The 21,948-nt window shown below is 38.2% G+C and overlaps 1 protein-coding gene across 1 annotated transcript in view; it reads right to left on the reverse strand.

The window, feature by feature from the left end:
• Window positions 1–21,948, reverse strand: part of LOC145673382 (structural maintenance of chromosomes protein 6-like) — a 260,927-nt gene that overhangs the window by 227,568 nt on the left and 11,411 nt on the right. Inside the window, exons 3-5 of the mRNA XM_081743030.1 lie at window positions 19,347–19,534; window positions 14,527–14,677; window positions 11,184–11,386 (exon numbers count right to left, since the gene is read on the reverse strand). Coding sequence (XP_081599156.1) covers window positions 11,184–11,386; window positions 14,527–14,677; window positions 19,347–19,520 — 528 coding nt within the window. The 5' untranslated portion in view covers window positions 19,521–19,534. The remainder of the gene's footprint in view (window positions 1–11,183; window positions 11,387–14,526; window positions 14,678–19,346; window positions 19,535–21,948) is intronic.

Consider the following 21,948-nt stretch of genomic DNA (forward strand, 5'->3'; position numbering starts at 1 on the left):
TAAACAACCTATGACTTCTGGGACTAGTTAGTTAATTTTGTTAAAGTAGCTGTTTTAACGAAGTTTAGTATTACCGTGTCAGGTATTTCTATGAGATAAGAAAAAACATTATTTTGTAACTAAATGATAGCTCTATACACGTAGATTCTGCAAACAATGAAAATCGATATAACAGTGACTCACATTATTTTAACAAAAATCAATTTAGATAATAGTTTGGGCTGTCGCAAAAATAGGAAAAGTTAGAAAATTTCGATTAATTGTAACAACTCCATCAGGGGTGGCAACTGGAGGTGGGAGTACTCTATTAATCAGCCCATTAAGGTGTACAAACTCGTGAGCTCAACGCTCGTGAGCATGGCATTCGCTCTCAACCTGGCTCGGGCTGAATAATTGAGCCCGAGCCTCAATGAAATAATTCAGTGCGAGAACAACTCAGAGAAGTGAGCCCGAGTGCAAGTGAGCTCGAGCCCCAGTAAAATACGTGAGCGCTAGCCCAATTGAAGGAACTGAGCCCGAGCACGAATGAGCGCGAGCCCAATTGAGGGAAATGAGCCCGAGCGCGAGCCAAGTCGAGAGAAATGAGCGTGAGCCCGAGTTGACTGCGAACTCATTTGAGAGAAGTAAGCGCAAGCCCAGTTGATACAGGTGAGCGCGAGCCCGAGCGAGCCCAGTAGAAAATGGCCATCTATGGTCTTCATTGATTTTAATCCTCCAACGTCTTGCCCATTCCTGAAAACCTATGAGTTGACGTTGCATGTAGATGTAACACTGTGCAAGTGAGCTACTAGTCGTGAATAAGGCAGTATCGTCGGCGTACCTTGCGAAAAAGCAATGTGGTAAGGTCGGGAGATCTGCACAAATTATATAAATCGGTGAAAGTACAGCGCCCTGTGGAACACCTACTTTGATAGGTCTAGACGTGGATTTGACACCGTCAACAGACACATGAAATTTTCTGCCAATAAGGTAGGACCGAAGTAAATGCAGAAGACAATCTGGAAAACTGGTGATTGTATAATTTATATAACAGTCCTGCTAACCATATTTTATCAAATGCCTTCAGGTAAACTCCAAGGGTGTGTTGTTTTCTATTAAAAACCACTGTTAAGTGATCCACTACTCGTACGGGTTGTGTAGTAGTGCTATGTTGAGCACGAAACCCAAACTGCTGGAATGGTAGAAGGTCTCTAGTAACTACATGCTGTTTCAGCCTCCAGAGATACACATTTTCAAAGAGTTTACTCAATTGAGACAGAAGAATTATCGGTCTATAGTTTACTGAGAGCAGTGGATTCTTTCCAGGTTTGGGGATGGTGATGATACGAACTTCTTTCCTGGTGTTCGGGAAGTAGCATAATTGAAATATGACACTAAATATATAGGTTAAAAGACCAGTAGTTTTCTGGTTGGGTGTTTCAGGATGTCAGATCGAATCCCATCGGGCCGACATGCTGTCTTTTCCGGCAGACATTTGATATGTCTTCCTATTTCCCGAGGAGTAACTAAGATGATGTCATGTGTAGGATTTTGTATACTTATGCTATATAGTGTAGTTCGGATGTGCTGTTTGAAATAGGGATGAAGACGTGCTCTACTGAGCTGGAACTGTTCTTCCAGAGAGCCAGCGAAAATATTCACTTGCGACTGATGCTTTTGAGCCAGTCCTTGTGGTTCTTGTAGGACTCTAGCTCTGGTAGTATTTGTAGCATGTTGGAAGGATCTGGAGTATGACCGAATTTTGTGATCATGTAGTGTGACATTCCGAAAGGTGTCTTCCCAGTGCTGTTGATTTTGTCGTTGAGTGAGCATCTGGATTTTTGCACACAGCTTATTCCACAAAGTTTTGAGAACTGGATGTAGTGTGTGCTGTTATCGGCGTCTAGCCCAACGTTTTAAATGAAGATAGATTTGCAGATGTAGACTGTCGCACTGACCTCTCTGCATTGGGGAGATTATGGTAGTGAAGCTCGCTGCCTCTACTGTTCAAAGTGCTAATGTGATGTAAGAAACCGCTTGATCGATGTTCTCAATGGTGGCTGGTCGGTCTCGTAGATCAATCATAGTGTTCAGTTTCTTGTTTGAATACTTCCCAATCAGTTTCTATTTGCTTGAAGATAGGGGCAGAATGGGCGGTGCTGCAGGTATGAAACGTGAAAAATGACTGGATCGTGATCAGAGTCTAAATCCGAAATAACATAAAGATAGACAATAAACGATACATCTTTGCAAAGAGCGACGCCAAGCACATCGGGTTGTCGGCCGAATTTTAAATAATGAGTTGGATCTCGTGAAGCGTCTGATGACGAAGTCGGCAGTGATTAAATATTAATGTAAAGCGTCTCCAGTAGTGTTTGGTGTAATGTAGTTCCATTCTCCATGCTCAGCATTAAGATCTAAGATGACTTTTGGGCGTAAGTTAGCAATAATACCGATATCAGTCGGTTCTAAGTGTTTGACCGGGGACCTGTACCCGGTGACCAACACTAATGGAACTAACACCAAATATTTTTTGTCCTTCTTCCCATTCAAATGGTTGTGCTCTTTCTTCGGGTAAGTGATGTAATTTGACCAATTGTCTGAATGGAAATGTAGATGGTCTAAGAGGTTGTCATGTTTATTATTTCTTTATTTATTATATTAATATTAAAAATACATTGATTGAAATGATTTCAAAAAAATAATAATAAATAAATAAATAACACAAGCAATAAGAGGTTAATGGCTAGAAATGAACATGGCAAGTTATGAAATTAACACAACCATTCAAAAGGAAAAGAAAAGAAAATTGCGGGCTGCAGTAAAGAAAATGAACAAATGTAATGAATGGATGAAATGAAGTGTTCTGGACGTCACATCACAAGATTATGTTAGTTTAGACGAATGAAGTTATCTTCTGTTCCTGGGACGTTTCAGGAACTGATGAAGACAGAGGAGGCCCTTGTTAATAGGTATAACGGTGCATATGATGGATAGATATGAGATGAAAGTTCAAGCGGTCGGTAGATTGTATAGATTTCGGGGACCAACATGTCATCATCTAACAGTGAATGATATAGTGTCATGAAGTGTTGCAGAGGGGTGTCGACGAAAGTTGGTGGGGCATCGTTGTCACGGTCGTAGTGGAGTATATCAAGTATCATAGGATGAGACTGTGCTAAACGTTTGCAGATGTAACGTATACGAAGTTGTTCCAGGTGCGTTAACAATGGCGGCAAATCGATCATCTCATAAAGTAAACGTGTTGGATGCGGTAGACTTATGTGATATGCTAGACGTATAGCATGGCGCTCAAGTATAGCAAGTTTTTGATGGAATTTTAGGGGCGGAGATATCTAGGTTGTATGTCCGTAAGTTAATGTACTTCGCATGAAGGTTTTATATGTATTGAGTACAGTATGTGCCCTTAATCCCCAGGTTGTGTCAACTAATCGTTTGAAAAGATTAAGTCGATTTTGCGCTTGACGTATGATTTTGGTAAGATGTGAAGTCCAGGAAAGGAAAGTGTTAAACATGACACCGAGATATGTAATAGCACTTGAAACTGGAACAGGCGTAAGATCAACCTGAAGGCGAAGTAGATTCGGGTTTCGATGTACCCGTGAGCGGCGTCGACGTGGTAAGAAAACTATGGTTTGCATCTTGGAGGAGTTAATATTCAACCTTCAAGCATGACACCAGCGCACAATAGCTACTTGCATGGTTTTATTAAGAGATTGTACGGTGCGGCCACTTGTGAAAAAAGCAGTATCGTCAGCAAACTGAAATATTGAGGTGTTATTTGGAACAAGATCAGCGACGTACAGCAAGTATAATAAAGGAGACAGAGATGAGCCTTGTGGTACACCAGATTGCAACAAGATAAGATGAGATAGCGTTCCATTGATTAAAATATAAGCTAAGCGTCCTATTAAGAAGGAGTGTATGAATCGGATGTACGAAATTGGTAGGAGATAGTTACGAAGTTTATATAGTAAGCCAGGGTGTCAAATTTTGGCAAAAGGTTTTTCAAGATCAAATGTTACAAGGCAAGAAGGAAAATTTGTATTATATTGATTGCAAATAGCTGTGAATTGATCTTGAGTACTAAAATTTGGTCGAAATCCAGCTTGGTGTATTGGAAGAACATTATGTGAGTGAAGATGGTCGTGCATGCGACGAACACGGATTATTTCCAAGATTCTGCAGAGACAATTAGTGAGATGAATAGGACGATAGGATGTGACTTCTGATGGAGGTTTCTTTGGTTTAGGAAAGAGAAGAACTTTAGAGTGGAAAATATCCAGTTTGCAGATTAGAGGTATAGATTATGCTAAGAAAGAGTAGAAAAGAGTGAGGCGCTTGTCTGATCAGTACATATGAAACGGAGTCAAATAATGGTGCAGTATTGCGTTTATCTCTAAGTGTGTTACTAATAGTGTCAGGGTGAATCGACATGGTTAGAGGATTATTTGGTTCTAAATCATGATCAGCAGACGGGCGAAAGGAGGAAGCTGCATGGGTATGTCGATTGATAGTTGATTTAAGCGATCTGGTGTATGGCAACCTGGTAGAGGTGTAAATATATCTTGAAAGTAGGTAGCAAAAATATTAACTTTTCTGCTTTCGTAAGGGCTGCTTGATGATTATGAACAATAGAGTATGGCGTACGAGAAATTCTGCCCGTTAATTGATGGATCTTGCGTCAATATTTTGTAGGATGTGCTTCATTAGGTAGTGTGATGCAAGTTCAAATCCAGTGGCGTCTTTTAAACGTAACGATATAATAATTATGAGTGTTCCTTAGGTATTAGAGATGAAGCCGAAGCGCTTCAAGATTACTCGTAGCAAAATATTCACGGATAGCTCTGCGCGATGCTGAAATAAATGGTAAATAATGCGGAGGTAACTTAGGTTTGTGTAGCTGAACCTCGATTGTTGGAATGGAACGTTGTGCTGTGTCTTGAAGAGCTGTAGTAATTGCAGTGATTGATCGATCGAGTTCACATTGTGTACTAGGCATTGTGAGTGAGTTACTGCAGTATCTAAATTGGTGTTCCCAACACCAAGCACATCGCCTTTAGTGTATATCAGAAATACCTCCTTAATGGCTGTGAGTCTTTGCATTATTTTTTATTGTTTGGTATCAGGAAACCTTTGCGAAATACATTTTGCATTTTTGACAAGTAACTAATAAGATTCTATGTTTTCTGTAATCGGTCACAATAATATTGTTGTAAATCTGTGAATAATCTGACAATAGTTACACAACAGCAGTGCTTCCATCTGTCTCTTTATCTGTTATTCCTGTGTCTTAGCACATATGCTCAGAAGATGGCAGAACTGTTGCTTATGTAACTGTTGCCAGACGATCCACAGTTTTACAACAATATTATTGTGACAGATTACAGAAACATAGAATATTATTCGTTACTTGGCATAAGTGCCAAATATATTTCGCAAAGCTTCACTCATATTAAAAATTAAATACCAATGCAAATTCTCTGAGGTAGTAACGAGTTATTTCTGATATGCTTGGAAGGCGATGTGCTTGGTGCAGGACATACTGTAGATCGATTCTGTTATCGATCCTATCAGCTGTACATGTACCAGACGTCGAGAAGTTGGTTTTTGTATTTGTGTTGTTTTCCTTCTTATTCCTGATCCTAGATACTTTGTCGTTCTTTATCAAGAGAACCTGCCGTCAGACTGATCAAACCAAAGACGTCTGGTTCTACTGTAAAGGTAACGGGAGCTACTCACTCGAGACTACTATCCGAACGGGTTGTCTTACCTTTGTTAATCATCTCATTCATATACATAGTAGTCCATACAGCTGTAATCTTGGCCTTCAGGCCTACACATCAGAACTATGTCCATATCTCCTGGTCGGGACCTCGGTCATCATCAAGGCATATCTATGATCGTAGCCGCTTCTAGCTCTTTCGCTACAAGTCGTAAACGAAAGTGTACAAGCAACCCTAGTACTAGCCATGAAACCACTCCCGCTAGGTCTCTTAATAGCCTGCCATACTCCGACAGTCAGAAGTCATCACCACCTAAGAAAGTCGATCAGGGCGACATTTCTGACACTTCAAGTGAGCCCAGTTATGTCATAGACCACGAGCAATTCCCAGAATTAAGGGACACAGCTCGCCCGAAAATCCATCAATTCTTACTTTCTAATTTTGATCCTAAATATTCGCAGGCACATCATTTGTATAAGCAATTTTTCAAGTACATACCGTGAGCCAACATCACACAAATCATTCCCCGACATAACGGCACAACCTTACGAACTGCAGATCCCAATTTTGGTACCACACTAAGCAATAAGCATGGCTTCTGTGGAAATCTGGGGAAGAATATCCTCTCACTCGACTTACTCAGAAGCCTCTCAAACAGCCACCCCTACCACGGAAAAAGACTTTATTATCAGTTGTCATTAGTGAGGTAGACACTGATATTTCAGACCAAGAAGTTGCCGATGAGCTCAAGGAAGAAGGCTACACCATCTCCAAGTGCATCAGGATTCGCAAGAACAACGGCGTGACGTATATGTCAGAGTTCTCACTGAGTTCAAAGCGACAAGCGACGATCTACTGTCCAATGGAGCATTTATTCTGTTGTTATTGCTCCGGCCCTTATAATACCCGCCAATGTCAAAATCTTCAATAGCCTCCAAATTGTCCAACGAGCCATGAGCAATACCCGGCATTTAGCTACAAGTACAAACAACGACCACTTCCGAAGCCAAGTAAACCCGAAATGATTTCTGCTGCAACATCACAAAAAACTACGCTGTTTTCTCAGGTTCCTGCAGACAAAACCCAGCTGTCACCTTAGAACAACTTCTCGCCTTCATAACTCTCACACTCCAAAATGTTCATCCTTTTTACCGACCCACATTCTACAAAAGATTCAGTACTCGACAGGTGCGATCTTTCATTTGAACTTTTATGCCACATATAGCGGAAATAAAGTATACTTCCATGTCAACCCGTTGGAAACCGAAGTCTAAACCTATTCATTACTTCTTTTCTATCATCATGGCGCTTACTTTTATATTTGTAAACATAAGCTCTATCATTCAGCACAAACCACTCTTCTCATTACTCTTACAGGAACAACGAACTTCAGCTTTCCTTCTCAACGAGACGCACCTGCCACCCCGAGCTACATGCAAAATATCTCATTATACTATCATCCGTAACGACAGCAATATGCCAGCTCGACGTGCAAGTGGCGGAGTTCCTTTAGGAATTCCCCCCTCTATACCTAGTCGTCACTTTCACCTTCCACAGTTCAATCTGCCAGAATATCTTATTCTCACGCTTTACTTCAACAAGTTATATATTACTTTTACAACAATTTATGTTCGACCTAGTCATATCATCCCAACAGACTTCTTTTAATATATCTCAAACAACTTCATATACTATGTATTTTATCACTTTTCTTACATTTCATACCACTGGAATTCTTCATCAACTACCAAAGTCCACACGACCATCCTCACAAACCACGAATGATGTTGTTATTACGTCTACTAACCTTCTACCTTTCTGTACATCGAAGTGCTGGACCCAATAGGCATCGATCATTTACCGATCAAGCTCACTATCAATCATCTCCATCAACCTCCTTCAAACCGCCAAACTCTAATGTGTCCATCACTCAACTATAACAAGGCTGATTTGATCGGATACTGCACTTACATCACGGACACACTCTCAGATCTTCAAGAACTCACCTCAGAAGACTCCATGTACTAATCCCTCAATCTCCTAACTGAGACGATAAACCAGGCATCCAACACCTACATTCCAACCACTAGTTCGAATCCCTATAGTGCAAAACTGCCAGCTCACTATCTTCCACACATTCGTAGATCTCGTCAATTCTACCGAGACTGCGAACGTAAAGGCAATAGAGACTCATTACTTCTTTACCGTTACTTATAACGAGTCGTCAGCAATTACATTACAGCTTCCAAACACCGGCAGTGGGAGAAAACTTGGAACACTTTATCTGAAATATCATATCCGACACAGTACTGGAAGCGATTTAACCAATTCACTGGAAAACGTTCGATCACTACATATCCTGTTCTTCATAATAATCAGCCACTACTAACAGACACTGACAAGGCTAATATGTTTGCTGGTTATCTACAGCATATATCCACTGCCTTACCCACGTCGGCATCTCGTGGATCGCATCAACTTTTACTCTCCTCATCTGCAACCTGCACTAGACCACTCCTTATAACCCTTGATAACATCTCATCTGTTACAAAGTGAAAACGAAACAGCGCACCTGGCATGGATAATATATCTTTCCGCCATATCAAAGAGGCTCCCTATTATCTTCTCCATTTGCTGGCAATACTTTTCACGTTTATTCTTCGCATAGGTTTCTTCCCTATTACATGGAAAGTGTCAAAAACTCTAATGTTTCTCAAACCTCAAAAACCCTCAAGCCTTGTTTCGTCATATCGCCCTATTCAATCAACCAGCACGCTTAGTAAAATATTCGAAAGAATTCTTGTAAACCGTCTTCACATTTACTGTGCAAATTACCGCTTTATCAAGCCGCTTTTCGCCCTCAGTTTAGCATAAATGACCATCTACTTCGACTCGTCAATCACATCTCCAATCAATTTCATTCCACAAAGCCTTCTTGTCTTGTGCTCTTTGACCTTGAAAAAGCTTTTGACACTGCATGGCATGACGGCCTCATTTCCAAACTGAATAACTATCATCTACCTCTTACCTACATCCGTCTGATATTCAACTTTGTCACCGAACGCATAGCTTATATCTCTATTAATAATGCATTATCCCACCCTATTTTCCTACATTTCGGCGTCCCGCAAGAATCAGCATTGTCTCCGCTACGTTATCTTCTTTAAGTGAGAGATCTCTCACTTTTTTCCACGTAGAATCAGTATTTGTCAATATGCGGATGACACTGCGTTTCTGAGCCTTGGAAAAACTATTCAACAAATAAACAGAAATCTTCAGGAAGTTATAAATCTGTTCTCGTCCTGGTGTCTCAAATGGCGGCTTAAGATTAACGCTGACAAAACCCAAGCAGTTGTTTTTATTCCTCCTGGCAAGAATACTGGAGTTCATCGCAACCCGACCCTGCTGAATATACACGTTCTAGGCACACGGATTCATCCTTCTAACACAGCAAAATATCTTGGACTTCTATTGGATAAACACCTCACGTGGAGACCTCATTTACAATCTAATCTGACTAAAGCATATAATAGTCTTAATTTGCTCCGTCGCTTGACTGGCACAACCTGGGGCCTCAAATCTCATACAGTTCTTACAACCTATAAAGTATTTCTACGACCCGTACTGACATATGGTTACACAGCCTGGATTAATGCTGCCCCTTTCTTCTATAAAAGCTCCAAATTCTTGAACGTCATGCCTTCCGAATCGCCTTTCGTGTATCTTTGTCCAGTCCCGCTGCCGACCTTTATAGCCGTATTACGTTTCCTACTCTTCTTGTACACATAGAATAGTTCCGACTGAAATATATCACTCAACGTCTGAATAATAAATCACCAACTACTAATGGACACCGTTCACACTGCAGCTGACTTCGTTATTCTCCACTTTTACGCCCCACCCCTCTCTTTGCGCTCTTTACCCTGTATCGTCTCACAGTTCCTCCTGATCATCCCGATATTCCTCTTCTAAATGCATTTCAAATTCATTTTCATTCACCTTTCATCTTTCCATGATATCAGGCACAGTAATCCTAATGTACTAACAGGGCTCCCTCTGTCTCACATCAATGCCCCGCGTTGCCCCAGAGCGAGAAGTTAACCTCACCCGTCTTTTTAATACTACCTATGTGTTGTGATGTGGAAGCATTTCTTCATGCTTTCATACCTCATATTCATCTCTACCCAACCGTATGTTTATAATCTAAAGATCGTAAAATCCTAAAATATGTTAAAACCAGTGAGAACTTAATAAATAAATAAATAAATAAAAACACTTATCCCAATCATAAACCTTTCCAAATTTCCTATAATACCTCTTCCCAAGTCGAGGGTATAACCCTTGGATGGGGCTAGCTGAATTAACACACAAGTAACACGCTGAAGTGGTAGTCATTTTGTGTTGTTTCAACACCTTATTTTTTAGTGTATACCTATTGTATTTCTTCGAAACCTGTGCCGCATCGTTTCACCTAGTCCTTGTTTCAGCCTATCAAATACAGTTATGTCAGATAAATGATAAGTACTGCTTGCTTTTCACTGGATGAAAGGCCAGTTAAAAATTTAGTCTCAAGAAAATAAAGAAAATAATAATTTCGAGAAAAATCCAATTTTCCTCGACTTCCGCAACTTTGTTGTTCGCCATTTTTATCGAAACGAACATTAGACAACGCGAAAAGTCTTATTTCGCCTAAAATTGCGGACACAAATCTTATCACTTATTTGACATGATTTTACGAAATAATTGGTTAGGCGGAACAAGGATTAGGGAACTTGCAAGATTGGGCCAAATCCTTCATAAGATTTTCAAAGAAAACACTTCAGGTGCGAATTAATTAAAGAAAAAAACTTCATTTAACGAATACATTGTTAATATCTCAAAAGTATCAACAACGCATGAAAGTGCATTTTCGAGAGATACTACACATTTGCATTGGGATCGTAACATGTTATTCCATGTTTTCTCTTCATGAATTCTCTCTTTCATTTCTGAATCCTTTTATCAACACTTTCAACAGGTTTGTTTAATGTAGAGCAGTAACATTAAGGACTATTTCTTTAAACAAAGCCAATTAGTATAAGGATTACGCTAAAATGTATTGAAAAAACAGGATATCTACTTTTGTTGGTGGTCGGAAGATGTCTCTAATAAGAGTGTAAATTGAGTGACTTTACTGATACACTGTACCTGTACAGTGGTATTACTGTACACTGTTTACACTGTTACACAATTTACACTGTTTTGTTTCCTGGGTTTAACGTCTGTTTTATCACCAAGCCTGAAACGTAAACCGACAATTAAAACCACATATAGATTTTCATAGCAAGAACCCAGGTCTTTCGCGTTAATATGGGAAATCACAAGAAAGTCTGTCATAACCTCACTGTTGGATGAGGATATAAGGCACATATACACATAAAAATATTTCAAGACGCAATAAAAACAAACTATACTTACTGAAATTGTTCCATTTTTAACACAAGTTCTATCATCTTTATTGCCCGAGTCACTAATTCTGCACCTTTTAGGATTTAATGGACTGGACAAAGAATTATCAACAATATCATTATCATCGTTAGAACAATTCCTTCTTTTGGATGCATTAGTATGAGAACATAATTTTCCCTGAAATGTTCTCTTTTTAGCCAAGTTCCTCAAAACTGAAAGGCAGAAAAAGTTAAAGCAATAAATAGCATAATATAAAAATACGCATTAAAGCAATCGACACAGTATTAACACAACTGAAATAAATAAGGTAACTGCAGGTATATACATCAGTGCAGATAAATACGCCAAGTGAAAATGAAATGAAATCTTTGAGTTTTACGTCCCTCGCTTATGCCGGTTAGGCTAAAGGAGACGAAGATGATGAGAAATGAATGAAATGGTGGAATGAAGAAAGTGGGAGGAAACGGGAGAACCCCGAGAAAACCCACGAGCACGGTGTAGTCACAGTACAGTGGCACTGTTTATCTTCTTATGGACTAAAACTTTTCGTCGGTTTGGAACTTCATTTCAACTTTGAAGATTATCGTTTTTATATTTTATCTTTTTATCTTCATCTTGCACTTTATTTTATTTTTTTGCTTCAGCTATGTTGTATAGTAATATTTTACTTATTATAATACAAGACGATGTAAGCAGTTGCAAGATATATTACAGGTTTATAGTATTATCCTAGACTTGGCGCAATTACCAGCACGTGATGGTAAATACGCCACTTTGTAACGCTTTTTTTCTTTTACCTTGGGTACAAAATAGAAGTGAGTCGCATCATTGCCACATTTTTTTCTACACGGGAAAAGGCTACCCTGCAACGGACATGTCTTGTTCTTCGTGTTTAATGAAAATTAAGGCCATAAAATTACAACACCCTTAACATGGCGTATTTACGTGCACCTACCTTACTTGTAATCTACAAATTTATGAAAATCTGAAATACCATTCACTATACTGACCATTTGATGTGTAATGAAATAAAAATCTTGGGAAGGAAAATTTCTTAACTTCAAGGTGTTCAGAAAGAAAGAATTCTTAACTCCTATATATTTGCTTAAAAGGAGATTTTAACTCCTAGATTCTACCTAAGAAAGAATTCTTAATTCCTGGTTATTAGTTAACAAATAAGTCTTAAGTGCTCGCTAAGAAACCGACTTCTAACAACATTTTATGGCCACCAGATGCCAACCTGGAGTGGTGTACCTTTGGGGACATGTCTGGCCGTTCATGGGTAAGCGGAAAATTCTTATCAATAACGGTTAAGACATCTTAATATATTCTTACTGTGTAAATGATATATAATCATATTTATAAGTGAGATATATCTCATTTGCCATGCTAATTTCTAATAATAAATAGTCATGCTAATAAATGTCACTATTGACAATTTGACAATTTGGCAATTTTAAACTATTTTGGAGAATCAATTGTAACTTAAGAAATCATCTTAAGAAGAATCGGAAAAATTCCGGATTCTGGAAAATTTCCGGAATTTTTCCGAAATCTGGAATTTTTCTGAATTTCGGGAGTTTTCCGAAATCAGGATTTTTCTAAATTCTGGAATTTTTCCAAATCCGGAATTTTTTCCAATTTTAACTGTCAGGATTGTAGGAAGTAAAAATTGCGGAATTGCCATTGGTGCATAGAATTGTTAAAAACAATATTGAATTTATTATATTAATATAAAAAAACTTTGGTCAAAAAATATATAATATAAATAAAATCAAGTGTTTGTGTGTGTGGCCTGGAGACGAGACGAGTGGACTGAGGGTTACCAAAGCTTGGACACGGGTATTTTGGTCCAGGCCCCAGACCAAGACGAAGCGTTTTTTTTAATTCGAACCACATTCGAGACTTTGTATGATAATTATATACGACATTTCTATAATAACAAGGTGAAGGGGTGAACTGCCGTGTATGCTATTGACTCCACTAACAGAATATTACAATACTATGTACTGTTATCTTGCTACTCTCATAATGAAAAGCTTGATTAGAGAAAACTTCAGAACAAATTCCATCTTAATAGACGGTCGTATAGTGGTTATCCTATAGTATGAATTTTTAAGTTAACAAACAAATGAATTTTTCTCTATTTTCTCAAAAATTAGGCATGAGATTTTATGCGCATCCATATCATTTTGTTAAGTTTAATTAGATTTGTTAATTAGTCTCATCTTTCGGCATTTTTCCATTAAATGCTAATAATATTCTAGAATGAATCCTGTCTCTACGCAGAGTGTTCACGGCCAAATAAATCACGTTTTAAGCACTAACCTGAAAATGATAGATTACAAAAGAAATTTGAGGAAAGGGTGTGAAATAATATGAAATCTTAAAAGTGATTTATAACATCATAAAGTGAATCATCGACATTTAATTGGGTCCCTTTCTGCTGTGCCCCCTCTCCGCATTGTGGGATTTGCGGACATGTTATTTACGCCCCTGCATTACAGACTGGAATGTCTCCCAGAAATTCAAACACTGTGTACAGTATTAACTAACTAACACCATGGCCTGTGGAACCCGGAGGTTCAATGCCGCGTTCACAAAAGCCAACTGGATCCAGTTTCAACTTCGGATTCGTATTCCTGCGAGATCCATCATAATATTGTCCTCCCATCTACGCCTAGGTCTTCCTAATGGTCGTTTTCCGATTGGAATTCCAGTTACAACTTTGAAAGCGTTTCCTATTTTCTTCCATTCTGACAAAGTACATGATCTGCCTACCTGAGCCTTCCTGTCTTGACGACTCTAACAATGTTTGGTAACCGGTATAAATTATGTGGTATATATAAACGATATTATAAGGTATGAAGTTTACGCCATTTCCTATTCCCTTTCCTCTTGGATCGGAACATTCGTCTCAGAATTTTGTTCTCATATACTTTCAGCCTACCTTCTTCCTTTAGAGTAAGCGACCGTATTTAGCTACCTAACGGAACAGCAGGGATGGTTATCGTTTTATATGTTTTGAGCTTCAAATACCTCGACAGAATTCGCGACAAGAAATTTTGAACTGAATAATTACACCAATTCCCTGCTTTTAGTCGAGATTTGATTTCTTCGTGAATATGGTTTTGGTCTGTTAATATTGATCCTAGATCTGAGGTCAGTATTTCGATATTAATCTCTATTTCAGTTTCTAACTAACCTATGTTTACAATTACAGAACTGCCAGTAATCTAAATTTGTGTAACTTCTCTGTAACGCACATCTCTCATTTATACAGTCCAGTAATCATATCCCATCGATGTCCGTTATTTAGAGGTTTCACTATATATACTCATACCACACTTACCACTAGTTTCGCTGTCATCCTTATCTATCAGCCCGTCACGAATTGAGGTTTTCGGATCACATGGAAAGTCTTGGATGTCTTCTGGGAGGTTATCAACACGACGAACGATCTCAGTATCAGTGTCATGAATTTTAGTTCCATTCAAAATGTCCTACAAAAGAAATATATTGACAGTGCAAATATTTTTCTGAGCAGCAAATAAGAAAGATGGACGTACTCTATATAGCACAATACATCATACATCTCTATATTTTTAGCGTTTTAGTCACTTGGCGCTGGTAACTAGATAACGTTTCCATCCAAACCAGAGGTCGGCATTTGCCAATCTCACTCACCTTACTATTTTAAAAAATCGTCTTCACTAGTTATCTTCAAACTGAATTACTTTTAACTACATTCACGTTAAAAGTTTGTCTCAGGTATGTTTTCCATTACATTTGGAATAAATCTTCGTTTTCTCCGCAGGTCAGCAATCTTTCGATTGGTTTGACATACTGTTTCCGATCCTGAGCCAGATTTCCCATTTCCATGTAGTTTTTCTTCCTTATGTTTGGTTTCGTACATAAATTCCTTCACCGAACAGAAATTTATTTCTGTTTGGTGAAGAAGAGTGTAGTTGGCCTTTTGCTAACGTGAACAAGATGGTATAGTCAAGTTTGCAACACATCATTTAATTTTGAAAAATCTGTCCTCAGGAGCGTATCTCTAAAGACATGAAAGACTGGTTATTATTCGTCATACTTTGTTATCTCTGTGTAATGCCCTCGACAGCCATCTAGCACACAAAAGTGCTCTCTTGTCCGTTTGAATCAATTTATCAACATATGTCATGATGATTTCCGTTGTTGACAAACTTGCATTCAGCAGTTTTCATTATGGTGACCAGTCACATGCTTCCTGTCGAATTGACTTTCCCATCATAAATCTATTATTCATTCCAAGTTACATGATAGGCAATCAAAAGTAGCAAAGCAAAAATGAAATGAAATCTTTGAGTTTTACTCCCCACGCTAATGCCGGCTAGACTAAAGTCTCATAATCTGAGACAGTGATTATGAGAAAAGAATGAAATAGTGGAATGAGGAAGGTGGGAGGAAACGGGGGAACCCCGAGAAAACCCAAGCACACGGTGTTTGTCCGCCACAAGGTTCACTTGATGGGAGCAGGGTTTGAACCCGGGACCCCATGCACCAGAGGTGAACGTTTTACCACTAAACCCCAATAGCAAAGCAAATTGCTGATCATGTCATGGAGAGATTTTTTAAAGATAACGAATCTGCCAGATCTAAATTCCCATTTCTTCTCTCTCCACTTTTTAACCACTATCAATAGTATTTAACTCTTAGTCTTTAAAAAGAAGTATTGAATACTATACAAACAGTAAGTGCATGCATATTTTGATAGGGCTTAGGTCATGGACAGAGATCTGTAACAACATAGCTTCTTGCGGATAAAGTTTTAGTTTGCGGATGGCGGATAAAATTGCGGATATTTGTAAAAAAATAATATTGACGTTGCAATAATATTTACTTTTAAGGGCCAAATAACTTACATCAGTTTCTATTTGCTTCAACACCTAGAACAGAAAAAAATTGAATTAGTCACTTACCGTATTACGACTTTTTAAATTGCAAAAACATAAAATTTAATATTCAAAGTAGCACTAACGTTTCCAACCATATTGGATTTGCATGTGCAAAACACAAATTCAATTCCCGGTGTGGGTTCTGCTGACTTCCTGCTCAAATTAAATTTGTTCTTACACAGTAAAATTTATAACATACATAACTGAAAAGTCCACAGTGCAAGCATAAAAAGGATTAGCGCACGGTTCTTCAGTGGAAAACCCCTGTTTCAATGCGGGCAGTATCATGGCTCCCTGTCTAATATAACTTCCTTGCTGACATATACTTTATAGATACCAGTTATACGTCTTACACAATTCATAGCTACATATAAGTAACAAAACCTGCTAAGCAAAATGTTTATCGTACCGTTTTCCACGTGGTTCGATTCCCGGCGCCGATTTTGCTGACTTCATGTTCAATAGAAGTTTGATCATACACAGTAAAGTTTATAACATTTATAATTAAAACTCCTCGCTGCAAGCAAAGGATTTATTTTTCCATGTGGGAGAATCTTGTTTCGAGTCCCGGTGCAATGAACAATGTTGATTCCCTGTAGCCTCCATATTACTTTACACTATACCTTAGACAAGTTATAATTCCATAAAAGTACACCGAGTCATATGGTTTTCAATGCTGAAAATCCACAGTCAATTTCCGATTAAAACAAACACTTCTTTTCCCTTATATTCCCGACAATTGCAGTATGTTTTAGAAGTATTTCATTTACAATGACACTTCTCATATAAAAATGAACAAGTTTACCTACCTAGCAATAATTTTCTCTTCTAATGCCTTCTACGTGTCTTCTTCTTCCAACACTATACTTGCGCTTGTTATCTCTTATACGTTGTACGAATCATGCAAATGAATCGATATTTATATAACTCTAATATCCCTGAGAGCCATCTGGAAACTTCCAAAATATTTCCAACATTCAACGACCAAAATTCCAGAATATTGTTTCCCCTATTACAACGACCAACATCCGGTGCCTTATTACATGTCATGCGTATAAATGAAACAAAAAATATATTATCTTCTGATACGTGTGTAATCTGTATATTTCATTTCTAAAGGCCTTTTTATATCCTTCTTGTCAAGTTAACATTTCTTAAAGAGGAAAACATTTATTATACGTGAGATACTCTTCCATATACAACATCCGTACGTAGCTGCATATATTATCGTATTTCTTCTGTGTCATTTACAAGATCACTATTATGCGGAGGAAGGTGTTCAATTATTCAAACTGTCGACTACTGGTAAATATAACTACAACATATCATTAAGAACTCTTACAATATCAAAAATATCGACACATAAATATTTATGAGTCTCAATAGTTATATTACAACCTACTGAGTTACTCTTGTTTTTACCTCCATTTCGCCTATGCTTTCTAAGAAAGACGCTAATGCCTTACAGGTCAAAAAATAAAGAGACTTAAAAAATGATTTACTCTCAAATTAACTGAGAGAGTCAATATTATTAATTTCAAAGTCTTCTTGTCATAAGTCTACTTTCGAGGGGAACTTAAGTATCTGCCTTGTAATTCTGTGGTTTGTTTCTACATAAATTGACTTCGCTTGAACTCGTACGATACGAGTATACATTGATTTTTCGATTGTAACTCTACTCAAAGATGCCAAAACTCCTTTACGTCTTTAACCTCTCTCTAGAACTATAATTTGGGATACGGACAAAATCTCGCGACCGATACCTCGCCGCCCAAAATCTCCCGTGGCCAAAATCTCGCCGCCCAAAACCTCGCGGTCAAAACAGCGCGTGGCCAAAGCGTCGCGGCCCAAAACTTGCGTGGCCAAAACCTCGCTGCCTAAGATCCTACGTGTCCAAAACCTCGCCGCCTATAACCTCGTTGGTCAAAATCTCTCCTGGTCAAAACCTCGCCGTCCAAAAACCTCGCGGACCAAAATCTCACTGGGCCAAAACCTTGCGGAATGAAACCTTTCCTTAAAATTTCCTCAATGAGTTTCTTAATACGCAATTCCATATTACAAATAATAATAATAATAATAATAATAATAATAATAATAATAATAATAATAATAATAATAATAATAATAATAATAAAGATAAAAATATCGTGAGCTTGGGCTTTTTCGGGTTTTTCCGTTTCCTCCCCTTTCTTCAGTCCATCATTTCCTTCATCCTGTTCATCTATATTTACTCTAACCTACAAGACATAATCGAAAGACATAAAAACTCAGATATTATTTCATACTTTCATAAATATTACTAGATTTTGTTAGATTTTCTTACAGTCACCGTGAAAGTGAAGTAAAAACCATCCCAGGCTCAAACCCCATATAGGCTGAAAATTTGATCGAGACCAATCGAGGGGTTTAAGAGTTATTAAGTTACAAACGCAGCGACTTTCATTTTTATTTATTTTTATATGTTTCCCCATTTCTGTCAAAGTGAAATGATAAAAACCATTTCAAGCTCTAACCTGATCTGTGTGGCAAATTAGATCGAGATTGCTCTCGTGGTTCAAGAGTTATTAAGTTTTATTTATTTTTAAATATCTCCCCCTCCATTTCGTTGTGACGTCAAAATGAAATTATAAAATACACCCCAGGCCCGAATCTCATCTATATTGAAAATTTGATCGAGATCGGTCGGGTGGCTCAAGAGATATGATGTCACAAACATAGTATTTTTCATTTTTATATATGCGGATTTTCAAAGCACGCCTTAGAATATTTTCTTGTCATTATTTTAATGCAATTATATGTTATTACAAAATATATACATATAGCAATATATAGAGCACTCTACATCGAAGAAATCGTCGTGACGAGGTTTTATACTCACGACATTTCTTTCCAGGCGAGATTACGTCCTGCGTAGTTTAGATCAGATGAGAATCTGTCTCGAGATCAGGACCGCGAAGTTTTGGCCAGGCAAGATTTTGGGTATGACGAGATTTTGGAACGCGAGGTTTTGGCCCGCGAGGTTTCTGGACAGACGAGGTTTTGGACCGGCGAGATTTTCGGGCGCGAGGTTTTGGGCGGCGAGGTTTTGGACAGACAAGGTTTTGATCGGCGACGTTTTGGCCAGGCGAGGTTTTGGTCGGCGAGGTTCTGGCCGCGAGGTTTCGTACCCAAACCCTTTAATTTATATGTTTAAAAGAAAATTTTCGAAATGTTCCCATTTTGAATTCAAACTTACCTCTTTGTTTTCCAATGCTCGTATGCGATTTTGAAGCATATCAAGCGGTACATCATACCTTTCGGCAGCTAACTGTATTGTTAATTTGCCATTTTTAACATTCGTAACTGCTTGTTTCATTTTCCTTTCATCCCATTTTCCTTTCTTGCTCACTTTTCCCTTAGCTTTTGGCATCTGTACAACTCTGCCTGCAAGTAAAATTAAAACACAATCGGCACACTATACCATATTACAGTAGTACAGGAGATTCGAAGATTCAAATATTTCTTTGTCTTGTTTTATTATCTTCGTATGGTATTATTTTGCTCTAGAATAATCCGTCTGACTGGAGTATAATCTTCAAATATAAGAACGTAGAGGTTTTGCAATAGATGAGTAGGTTGCACCCTGTACCAGTTGTCACCACAGAAAGGAAAAACTATAAAATTCGTTTACATGACAACATTAAGCAGCTTTAACTTATTAAACGGAAGTCCTTTCCTATTTGAAGATAAAATGTTTTTGTAGATACTAAGGGTTCTTCTTACATACACACAGATCAATAGCGCAAATTTTATATTAAGTAGGAACGGTAACAACTATAAATCTATCAAATTCGACATCATCCGATTTCTTCTGAAGATTAACTATAAGCTTTTTTTTTAACTATTTAACGTCTTCCTTATGGAAGCAGATTTTTCTGTCTCTGTCCTGTTGTCCCAAATTTATAAGGGCAATCATTTCATATTTGTGACAATCGATACAAAACAGTTCCATCTGTAAATCATGTGTTCTCTCTAGTTAAGCAGCTGGTCCTCCTCGTCCACTACACCTATGTCATTTGGGTCCAAAGAAAGCACAAAGTGTCAAAAATCTTACTCAAGAAAATCACACGTTCTATACACAATCCCCAGAGAGTAAGTAACGGAAAATATGGAAGGACCAGATCTGTGGTTTCCTTATATGTAACAAAGTGATTCGGGGACCTCAAGAGAGTGTTCTTCAGAGAAGAGATGAATTGAGTAGCAATATTATGTTCGTTCTTAATGTATTCACAAAGCTTATAATGAGGATGTGCTAAACAAGTTACATGTTTTAACTTTGGTAGCATACGTTTTAGTTAGTTAACTGATGAAACTATATGTTGGGGATTTGTATAATTTCTGTTAACATATTTAACATATTACTTTTTACAATTTATCTGACAATAGTGAAAACAACAACAGAGTATGTGTGCGTGGTATATATTTAACGATGCTCGACCCTAGCTATAGGAGTTCTGATTGCTTGAAGTAATCCGTGTCTCGCAACGTAGCATACGTATAGGACAAATCAAACACCAACTGCTGTCGATCCTCGTAGCCGAGCATGTTAGCTCACAGGTTAGTAATGGAAATCGCTTTCTGCGTGGGTTCAAGCCCGCTCCAAGGAATTTCTTTTAAATTTAATAACTTTTTTATCATTAAAATAATATAAAACTAATACTCATTTGGCCTAGTACGTAATATATAATGCATAAGAAGTGCTTTACTTACGTTACAAAACATAGCTGAGCGAGCGTCAGCGAGCGAAGAGGGGTTAGAATCCCCGCAGGGCTCGTTTTATTCCACCTTGACCCCCATAATAATACCATGTGACATTACGTCACACTAGCGTGGTGCAACTTCGATGTAAATCTACCCTCACCCGCTTCGTTGTAACCAACTTAAAACAGCTGGCTACGGACGCGTTACCGCGGGAAAAATATGCGTGTGAGTGTTGGAGCATCAACATTAGCACCAATTTCAATTAGACTCATCAGAGCAATTTATTCGTAAAGCGTTATCATTTTATGCATTTCAGACTTCTATCATCATGAATATTGTAGTGCAGTAAAACTAAATTAATGAGATTCGTTTTAGTGTGGATTTCAGTGTTCACACATAAATATCATATCTCGTCCGTAACCACCAAAGACACCTTTTTACAAACTTCATACTGTACTGACATTTTCCTGCTCTATTTCATACGGCCAGAAAGAGGTGAAACAGTAAGGGGAAATTCGGGTGGCTTTAAGGCCGGGAATGGTGTAGCGCTAGCAGTGAAGATCGAAGTAGCAAGAAGTGTAATCAAAGTGGAACGCTGCTGTAACCGCTTGATATTTGTAAAACCAAGTGCTAAACTAGTGGATATTGTGAAAATTCAAGTATATATGCCCACAACTGACCATAATGACAATGAAGTAGAAGTAATGTATGATGAGATTAGTGACATATTCCATCAGGAAGGAAGAGGTAAGGTGAACGCCATAGTAATGGGAGACTTTAACAGCGTAGTAGGAGAAACGGCCGCGAATAAGATGATGGGACCATTTGGACTAGATAGGAAAAACTCACGGGGTCAAATGCTTATCCACTTATGTATTCAACATGATATGGTGGTGGCGAACACGTAGTTTAAGAAAAGAAAAAACAAGTTGTACACATGGAAAACTCCAGGAGATAAGGAACGCTACCAAATCGATTACGTTCTTGTCAAGCTACGTTTCAACGTTTCATTCCTGGAATAGTGTACGAGACGTGAAGACACTACCGGAAGCAGAAATCGATTTGGATCACAACCTCCTAGTAGCTAAGTGTAAACT

Source organism: Thermobia domestica, chromosome 16, assembly GCF_964235325.1.
Source record: "Thermobia domestica chromosome 16, izTheDome1.hap1.1, whole genome shotgun sequence".
In the NCBI taxonomy this organism is placed as follows: Eukaryota; Metazoa; Arthropoda; class Insecta; order Zygentoma; family Lepismatidae; genus Thermobia; species Thermobia domestica.